We start from the raw sequence: 10,339 nt of genomic DNA, 5'->3' as shown, positions 1-10,339 counted from the left end.
GGAGTAGAAGAAGGAGAAAGAAGACAAAGACGAAGAAGAGAGGAAGGAGAAGAAGAAGAGGAGGAGGAGGAGGAAGAGGAGGAAGAGAGGAGGACGATGACAAAGAAGAAGGAGGAGAAGGAGAAAGAAGAAGATGAAGAAGAAGAAGAAGAAGAAGAAGAAGAAGAAGAAGAAGAGGAGGAGGAGGACAATGATGACAAAGAAGGAGGAGAAGAAAGAAGATGAAGAAGAAGACGAAGACGAAGAGGAGGAAAAAGAAGATGAAGAAGAAGAGGAGGAAAAAGAAGATGAAGAAGAAGAGGAGGAGGAGGAGGACGATGAGAAAGAAGGAGGAGAAGTAGAAAGAAGATGAAGGGGAAGAGGAGGAAAAAGAAGAAGATGAAGAAGAAGAGGAGGAGGAGAAAGAAGAAAAAGAAGAAAAAGAAGAAGAGGAGGAGGAGGAGATGTAGTAGTTCTACTTCTCATCCAAGAAGTTTCATCATGGATGGAACTCCTCAGATGAGAAGCGAAGTTACCTTTTGAGCATTTTTGAGACAACTACGACCTGAATCTCTGAGAACCTCCATAGACATGTACGGTAGAAGCATCCTCTCTCATCACTCAAGCAGGCATCTACCTGGAGGATGTCAACCGGAAGAATAGGTTGACTTTGGCCTAAGAGCCATCAGAAGAAGGGCCTGAATCCCACATCCCAGAAAATATATTTATTTTATTGGTCAGGCGGTTTCCACAAGGGCCCAATTCAGCATTTGGAAGGACACCTTTTATCTCTTTCCGGTCCCGGTACCAGCGCAGGGTGGCTGCAGGGCGTGACCTGGGAACACTGCAGGTGAGTTCAACTTCTCCTCCTTCTACCGCCTGTTCCTTGACCTCCACTAAAGGACTGTCCGGGGGAACTGGAAGAAGAAAAACCAGGCATCTCATTAGTCATCACCTCCATCTCACATCCCATGGCTCAATCCGTCACCTGAGTATCTGAACCGTCTCCAATGCGGCAACTTTCTTAATTAATATTCCCACGGTTAGTGTTGTGGTTAGCTCTGGCCCCAGCTCCTGCCCCAAGGAATGTGCAGGTGGATGTGGGGGAGACATCCACATGCCGCAGGCCTGTTTTGCTCCCGATGGAATCTGCCAATGAAGCCTCCTCTGACCAAGGAAGCATGAGTGACAGGGAAGAGGGGAGTTTGGCAGACAGCCCAGGAGGAGATCAATCATCTGTATCATCCTTAGATTCTGAACAAGAATTAATGACACATCCACGCATGCGTAGAGGGATGCATAGGAGACAACAATTGAAGGATTATTACAAGAGAAAATGAGGCCACCTGTGGTTGGGTGGGGCTCCAGTAATTAGGGCTGCTGCTATAAATAGCAGCATGTGGGTTTGGCCGTTGTGAAAGAGTATCTGATCGCAGTTCTTCAGGAATCGTGTGTTGCTGTTTTCTGGACTTTGTTTGTTGATTTTTCACGCCTTTGAAACCAAAGCAGAACAACGTGTGTGTGTGTGTGTGTGTGTGTGTGTCTCACTTCGTTGGAAGAAGAAGGGGTGTGAAGTTTCTTCACAGCTGCTAGCTAAGTACTTAATGACTGCTTAAGGGAAATTGTACAGACTACCCGGTTGTTTTGGGACAAGTGCTCTTTGCAATACAAAAAGAGTGCTTAGTTTATTTTGAACTTTATGATAAAGAACATTGTTTTGAATTTTCAAACGTGTGTGTGTCTGAAATTTGTACCCTTGAATTTTCGGGAGGCTCCTACCAGAGAGCCCGGCAGAACAGTTAGTGGCCATGGGAGGAGATGTGTTCTCTCAAACTTCTCAATTCTGAGAAGGTCATTTTACGTAGGGAAACAAGAATTTAGCCCTCTGCAATGAAGCTAAGAAGAAAAACAAAGAGAGACCCAGGAGATGAGCATGAATTTCTGAAGATTACAAGGGTTCGCTAAATCCCTTGACCTCTATTTGGTCCTTCCAACATTTCGTGCTTGCAAAATCAGATTTATTTTTTTATTTTTTAAAAAATAGGAGATACAGGTTTTGTTTCATTTGCATCAATGCTTCCCCTGATGTTCTGTGCTAAGGAAGAATCCAAATCTTCTCTCACACCCTTTGAAGATTATCAGCTCCCCTGCCGTCAAAGGCTGACCTTGAGAAACGATTGTGTCTTCTAAATAGTCTTTTGTCTGGCAGGCTAGGTAGATTCCCGAAAGTGTGTGACTTTCAGAAAGGCCACCGCTCAGCGCCAAAACACATGTTCAGCGGGCTAAAGATCTTAGATCTCCAATCTCTGAGCTCTCCTGGGGGGGATAAAGCAGACGGGCCTAGAATTCTGGACAGCCACTGAAGCCCGTCTAAGACAATCGTATTGTCAGAATATCCTTTACATAGAAACATAGAAGTCTGACGGCAGAAAAAGACCTCCTGGTCCATCTAGTCTGCCCTTATACTATTTTCTGTATTTTATCTTAGGATGGATATGTGTTTATCCTAGGCATGTTTAAATTCAGTTACTGTGGATTTATCTACCACGTCTGCTGGAAGTTTGTTCCAAGGATCTACTACTCTTTCAGTAAAATAATATTTTCTCATGTTGCTTTTGATCTTTCCCCCAACTAACTTCAGATTGTGTCCCCTTGTTCTTGTGTTCACTTTCCTATTAAAAACACTTCCCTCCTGGACCTTATTTAACCCTTTAATATATTTAAATGTTTCGATCATGTCCCCCCTTTTCCTTCTGTCCTCCAGACTATACAGATTGAGTTCATTAAGTCTTTCTTGATACGTTTTATGCTGAAGACCTTCCACCATTCTTGTAGCCCGTCTTTGGACCCGTTCAATTTTGTCAATATCTTTGCACCGGCAGCTTTCAAAACACCTGATACAGTGGTACCTCATGATACGAACCCCTCGCCATACGAACAACCCGAGATACGAACCTGGGGTTCAGAATTTTTTTGCCTCTTCTTACGAACGTTTTCCATCTTATGAAGCTGCTGCCACCGAGAAGCCCCGCTGCCCGGCTGTCGCTTTTTGAAATAGCCGGCGGGCTTCTCAGCGTCCTCCTGAACCTGAACGCCAAACCCGAACTTCCGGGTTCAGCGTTCGGGAGGCTGGCGAGAAGCCCCCCGGCTGTTTCAAAAGGTGACAGCTGGGCGGCAGGGCTTCTTGGCGGCCTCCCGAACGCCAAACCCGGAAGTTCGGCAAAAGTTCAGGTTCGGGAGGCCGCTGAGAAGCCCCGCCGCCCAGCTGTCGCTTTTTGAAACAGCCGGGGGGCTTCTCAGCGTCCTCCTGAACCTGAACGCCAAACCCGAACTTCCGGGTTCAGCGTTCGGGAGGCTGGCGAGAAGCCCCCCGGCTGTTTCAAAAGGTGACAGCTGGGCGGCAGGGCTTCTTGGCGGCCTCCCAAACGCCAAACCCGGAAGTTCGGCAAAAGTTCAGGTTCGGGAGGCCGCTGAGAAGCCCCGCCGCCCAGCTGTCGCTTTTTGAAACAGCCGGGGGGCTTCTCAGCGTCCTCCTTAACCCGAACGCCAAACCCAAACTTCCGGGTTCAGCGTTCGGGAGGCCGCTGAGAAGCCCCCTGGCTGTTTCAAAAGGTGACAGCCGGGCGGCGGGGCTTCTCGGCGGCCACCCAAACCCGAACTTTTGCCGAACTTCCGGGTTCGGCATTGGGAGAATGCTGAGAAGCGCCCGGCTGTTTCAAAAGGTGACAGCCGGGCGGCGGCATTCTTTTGCGTTTTTTCCCCCTGCACGGATTAATTCATTTTACATTGTTTCCTATGGAAAACAATGTTTCGTCTTACGAACTTTTCGCCTTACAAACCTACCCCGGGAACCAATTAGGTTCATAAGATGAGGTATTACTGTATTTCCCCACCCTTCTTTGGGTTGTCCGAGTCTGATTGAGAGGTGTGAACATCAGAGGGATGAGTTTTTAGAAAATGGGAGGAAACCCCTTTGCCAGATTGCAGGGTATGAAACACAGAGCAACTCATACACAACGAACAGACTTTCTAACTTCTCCGTTATCTTCATAACAGATACTGGCTGCACATGATCAAGCAGCAGCTGATTCCACTGAGTATTGTAATCTCAAGGGATGATACGGCTGATTTTTATCTGGAGTGGCCCCATCCTGGTCAAGTCTCGTCTTGAGTGTTGCAATGCGCTCTACGTGGGGCCACCCTTGAAGAGCACTCAGAGACTTCACCTGGTGCAAAATGCAGTAGTGTATGCAATAACGGGTGTAACAAAGTACGCCTGTATTACTCCAACTTTACGCGAGCTGCATAGGTTGCCAGTCGGTCTTTGAACGCAATTCAAGGTGTTGGTTATCACCTTTAAAGCCCCAAATGGCTCAGGGCCAGACTATTTACGGGACCGCCTCCTCCCTCATACTTCACTGCGGCCAGTAAGAGTCCACAGAGTTGGCCTTCTCCAGGCCTCATCCGCCAAACAATGTCAGTTGGCAGGGCCTGGGGGAAGAGCCTTCTCTGTGGCGGCTCCGACCCTTTGGAACCAACTGCTCCCAGAGATCGATGCTATCCCTACCCTACTGGTCTTCCGGAATGCCATTAAGACCTGGCTCTTCTGATAGACCTGGAATTAGGTTGATTGCAAGTATGTATAGTGGTTTTTTAAAAAAATGTTCTTACTGTTTTATTGTATTGTTGACTTTTAGCATTAGATTTTAACTATTTTTATTGTGGTTGTATTTATTCCTACTGTTAGCCGTTCAGAGTCCGTTTGGAGTAAGCGGCATATAAATACAATAAATCAATAAACAAACAAAGAAATAAATGTGGTGGTGGTGGAGATATTCAGTTTGAAAGATTAAACTATGGGTATCCAACCCTGGCAAATTTAAGACTTGTTGGACTTCAACTCCCAGAATTCCCCAGCCAGCCAGGTGCTTAGCAGGGTGACACCTACCCAGCACTGTAAGGATGGCAATCTGATGGTGGGTATCTTCTGTGTACAGCTGGCAATAGTATCCACCTTCATCTTCCAGACGGGCGTTGGAGAGCACAATGCGGACTTGCTTTTGGGTGAACTCCACCAGCTGGAAACGTTCATCCTTCAAGGCTAAAAGAAACAGAGGAGAAATGTCTCAATTGTGGACCATCTTCTGCCTCATGCATCCCAGCGGCCGGTTAGGTCCCAACAGAATTGGCATCTCCAGGTCCCACCGGCCAAACAATGTCACCTAGCGGGACTAGGGGAAGAGCCTTTTCTGTGGCGGCCCCGGGCCTCTGGAATGAACTCCCTCAAGAGATACGTACTGCCCCCTCCCTCCTGGTCTTTCGTAAAGCTTTGAAGACCAACCTATGAATGATTGAATGGATAAATGTGGATCATTGTATAAGGGGTTTTTAGATTTTTATTAATTTTGTATATGTCCTTTTAAAATAATTAGATTTCTCACATTTGTTGTTTGTATTTACAATGTTGTACGCCGCCCTGAGAAGGGTGGCATAGAAATCAAATACATTGATTGATTGATTGATTGATTGATTGTTAGAGTTGAAAGGGATCATGAAGGCCATCAAGTCCAACCCCCTGCCCAAGCAGGAACTCTATAGCACACCACTCAAGTGGCAGTTCATATTTTCTCATGTTGCCTTTGATCTTTCCCCCAACTAACTTCAGATTGTGTCCCCTTGTTCTTGTGTTCACTTTCCTATTAAAAACACTTCCCTCCTGGACCTTATTTAACCCTTTAACATATTTCAATGTTTCAATCCTGTCCCCCCTTTTCCTTCTGTCCTCCAGACTATACAGGTTGAGTTCATGAAGTCTTTCCTGATACGTTTTATGCTGAAGACCTTCCACCATTCTTGTAGCCCGTCTTTGGACCCGTCCCATTTTGTCAACATCATTTTGTAGGTGACGTCTCCAGAACTGAACACAGTATTCCAAATGTGGTCTCGCCAGCGCTCTAGAAACCAGGTTACCTCGCGTGCCGTTGAAGAAGAGCGTCTGCCGAGACGGGTTCTGGATCACCACGATGGAGCCATCATATTGGTGCAGTTTGCAATTGATCTCAGCCTGCCCGCCTTCTGCTACCGTCACGTTCTCGGCTTGGACCTCCTGAGCTCTAGCTAGGATGGAGAAAAAGAGAGAAGGGGTTGTTGTGACCAGCCTTATTTCTGGAAGAAAATATATCATTCAAGGAAAACCTGCCAAACTGGCTGGACCCCTCCTTATCAAAACCAGCTTCTTGCAAATAAGTTGACGGACATCGAGGTAGCTTTGGAAATTCCGGGTCGACGGTGAGAACGAACTCAAAATAAGGATCGAGCAAGCGACATCCCTAAGAAATTACTTACTGCAACTTCAAGAGCGTCCTCCAAGCAGAGGAGAGCAGAAGAGGTCAGAAAATGAGTAAGAAAAGCCACATGCCCCTTCAATTTCGACTGACATATCTGGGTTGCAAAATTCTCCATGACCAGTAGATGCCAGGAGAGAGTAAGAGTTCTTTACATAGAAAGATTGACGGCAGAAAAAGACCTCACTTTCCATCTAATCTGCCCTTATACTATTTCCTGTATTTTATCATAGGATGGATCTATGTTTATCTCACGCATGTTTAAATTCAGTGACTGTGGATTTACCAACCATGTCTGCCGGAAGTTTGTTCCAAGCATCAGTAAAATAATATTTTCTCACGTTGCTTTTGATCTTTCCCCCAACTAACTTCAGATTGTGTCCCCTTGTTCTTGTGTTCGCTTTCCTATTAAAAACACTTCCCTTCTGAACCTTATTTAACCCTTTGACATATTTAAATGTTTCGATCATGTCCCCCCTTTTCCTTCTGACCTCCAGACTCTACAGATTGAGTTCATGAAGTCTTTCCTGATACGTTTTATGCTTAAGACCTTCCACCATTCTTGTAGCCCGTCTTTGGACCCGTTCAATTTTGTCAATATCTTTTTGTAGGTGAGGTCTCCAGAACTGAACACAGTATCCCAAATGGGGTCTTACACACGCTCTATATAGCGGGATCACAATCTCCCTCCTTCCTGCTTGTTATACCTTTAGCTATGCAGCCAAGCATTCTACTTCTGCGGAGAGGGGCGGCATACAAATCTAATAAATTATTATTATTATTATTATTATTATTATTATTACTACTACTACTACTACTACTACTACTACTACTACCACCACTTGCTTTTCCTACTGCCTGACCGCAATGTTCACCCAGTTTCAGAAATCACTGCCCATAATCACATTACTATTTACTATGAGTATCTCCTCTATAACCGTCATCATGTATTTTACTATGTGTATATATATATATATACCCACTAAAACCCTCATTGTGTATTGGACAAAATAAATAAATAAAATAAATAAAATAAATAACAAATTATGGGTGTGGCCACTCACGCGCATGTAATAACGCACATACATGCTTTGGGCACTCGAAGAAAAAAAAGTTCTCCATCACTGGCTGAGCTGCACTATTGGTAAGGGTTCCTGGGTCTGTGGTTCGTTAGAATTTTGTCTCAATAAAGGAAAATATTTATATCTCGGGGTTACCACGAGGACTCCTTGATGCTAGTTCTGGTGGTTACCATTGAGGATGTTACCTAGTTTGGATAATGAAAACAACCAACCCTCAGACAACACCAACGATCCCTGATTATAATTTTGGCTTGTTTTATGTGAGGCCGTCTTGAACTATTCATCTGCCTAAGTGGTTTATGCGGGCTATAATCTGGACAATAACGGTCAGTGGTCAGCGGGTGGATAGTCTTGCCAAGCAGCTAAGAGCCGGAGGGAAGGCTGGGCGATCTCCTTCTCTTCGTTCGATGCTTAACTAATCATCCTTTCCCATCCTCACAAGTCAGCTGTTATTCCACAGAGGCTTAAACAAAAGGACATCAGAGTAACACGAAAAAACATTGGAGTAAAACAGCGAAAAGAGGAGGGCATGACGAGGTGTTGCTGGAGAGAATTCCTTATAGGAACAGCCCCATCCCGGGAGTGTGGATTACAAGGCATTAAAAAATAATATAATTTAGCAGGTTGCAGGGTCTCGTGGAGGCATTTTGGGGAGGGTGTGAAATCTTAGGGAAAATATGCAGCGTTTCAGTGACTGGTGCCATCCAGGTATTCATTTATACCTCTTAACAATCCCCTCTGCTGCCTGTGGGACGACACACAAAATATTAAAACCCTTTTTATAAACAGCACAGAGACCAAAGGGCCCCGGGTCAGTGTTAGAACTCTGTGCTATCCACAGCATGCTTCAGCCGTGTTGGAATAAATGCTAAATGGTGGGGGAACCTCCAGGCGAACAGGCTTAGCGCGATTCCAAGGTTCAATGGCGTTATCCGTGCTAAACGCCAAGAGCTACTGTATACAACCTCGACACAAACTGCGCTTTGAACTTGTGACTTGTCTGCAGCCTTAACTGCATTGCTTTCCCACCCCGTGCATTTTGAAATGGGGAGAGAGTTTGTGTTAATTAAAGACTAATAGAAGACAATAATATCTGATCTATTATTCTATTCTATTCTACATTCCAATTCCAATTCCATTCTATTTTCTATTCTACTATACTCTAATTCTATTCTACTCTATATTCAAATTCCAATTCTATTCTATTCCATCCCATATTATTCTATTTTCTATTCTACTCCACTCTACTTTAATTCTATTCTACTCTATATTCCTATTCCAATTCTATTCTATTCTATTCCATCCCATTCTATTCTATTTTCTATTCTACTCCACTCTACTTTAATTCTATTCTACTCTATATTCCAATTCCAATTCTATTCTATTCCATCCCATTCTATTCTATTTTCTATTCTATTCTACTCTACTCTACTTTAATTCTATTCTATTCTATATTCCAATTCCAATTCCATTCTATATTCTACTCTACTCTATATTCCAATTCCATTCCATTCCATTCTAATTTCTACTCTACTCTAATTCTATTCTACTCTATATCCCAATTCCAATTCCATTCCATTCTATATTCTACTCTATTCTATTCTCTACTCAAAATATGGGGACTCAAAAGTCTATCAAAGAAGAGATGATGTTGTAGAGCCAATGCTCTGATAGGTGCCCAGATGTTCGTGTGATCATGGGAATGCTGCAATGGTCGTAAATTGTGAAAAACAGTCATAAGTTCCTTTTTTCCAGTGCTGTCATAACTTCAAACAGTCACAAAATGAACGGTTATATGTCGAGGACTGCTTGTGTTTTTTTAATCCGAAGTCAAATTGGAGAGAGAGGGTGTGAGCAAGCTCCTTCCAAGCCAAAGGAGGTGATCTTTGACCAATTTGTCTGAAGGTGGCCCCACCAGGAGTGTTTATCCGGCATTGCAAAACATGCACAAACATTTCTGCCCGAAGATAATCCCCTCTTGTCATTCAGATGGACTCGTTGCTTATTTTTATTTTTTCCCAGGTTGCATAAATCATGCATCCGAGGGGCAAAGTTCTTCACTTTAAAATGATTACACGGTGTCGATTATTCCTCCTCCGTTTCACCCCGTTATCACATCGCCGACGCCGTTCAACCACAGAATTAAAAAGTCTTTTAAAAAATGATCCGTACCCATCCACCACCTGGATTACCACCGGAAGACAACAATCGATGCTAACCCAAGGCACCTGAAGGGCACCTGGTCGCGATTCTGGCCTGGCCACCTCTACTTTGTGAATTTTTGTTGTTGTTGTTTAGGGAGGTTTCAAAGCAATACAGGGACGAGCCGAGGGGTGAGCAAAAGGCTCACAAACATTTCACAGGTGCAAGGACAAAATAGCACGCAGGCAAACAGGGACAGGAGAGGTCACAAGGAAAGATCTGGGTCTCTTTTCAACCATGGCCCAGATGACCATCCACCATCATTTAACAGCCCCATAATCCCTTGCGGGGTGGAGTCTGGCCAATTGAATGGAGCCGAGCTTTTACTGGTCGGATTATTATATTATTATTATTATTATTATTATTATTATTATTATTATTATTATTATTATTATTATTAATTAGATTTGTATGCCGCTCCTCTCCGAGGACTCGAAGCAGCTCACAACAAACAAAACATCACATACAAATCCAATGTTAAAAAACAGTTTTAAAAGACCCCTATTAAAAACAGTCATACAACCCAAACATACCATACATAAAGTCAAGGCAACTTCGGCCGGCCAGGAAGGACGTCTTTGTGACGTCAAAGCTCCACCCATGGAATTCCCTATTGGGATTCCCCACCTCCTTTCCAGCCTCCCGACCGGCCCGACAGCTCCGTGGCTCTTTTAAAAAGCTAACAGCGGGCGGCGGGGCTTCTCGGCGTCCTCCTGAACCCGAATGCCAACC

The 10,339-nt window shown here is 44.4% G+C and overlaps 1 protein-coding gene across 1 annotated transcript in view; it reads right to left on the bottom strand.

Annotated features, from left to right (window-relative positions):
• The window catches only part of CADM4 (cell adhesion molecule 4), a 212,020-nt gene that overhangs the window by 20,748 nt on the left and 180,933 nt on the right, over positions 1–10,339 (bottom strand). The window contains exons 2-4 of the mRNA XM_070764960.1: positions 5,950–6,096; positions 4,928–5,080; positions 762–896 (exon numbers count right to left, since the gene is read on the bottom strand). Coding sequence (XP_070621061.1) covers positions 762–896; positions 4,928–5,080; positions 5,950–6,096 — 435 coding nt within the window. The remainder of the gene's footprint in view (positions 1–761; positions 897–4,927; positions 5,081–5,949; positions 6,097–10,339) is intronic.

This window comes from Erythrolamprus reginae, chromosome 11 (genome assembly GCF_031021105.1).
Source record: "Erythrolamprus reginae isolate rEryReg1 chromosome 11, rEryReg1.hap1, whole genome shotgun sequence".
Classification (NCBI taxonomy): Eukaryota; Metazoa; Chordata; class Lepidosauria; order Squamata; family Dipsadidae; genus Erythrolamprus; species Erythrolamprus reginae.
This window is presented reverse-complemented; position numbering and strand designations above follow the sequence as displayed.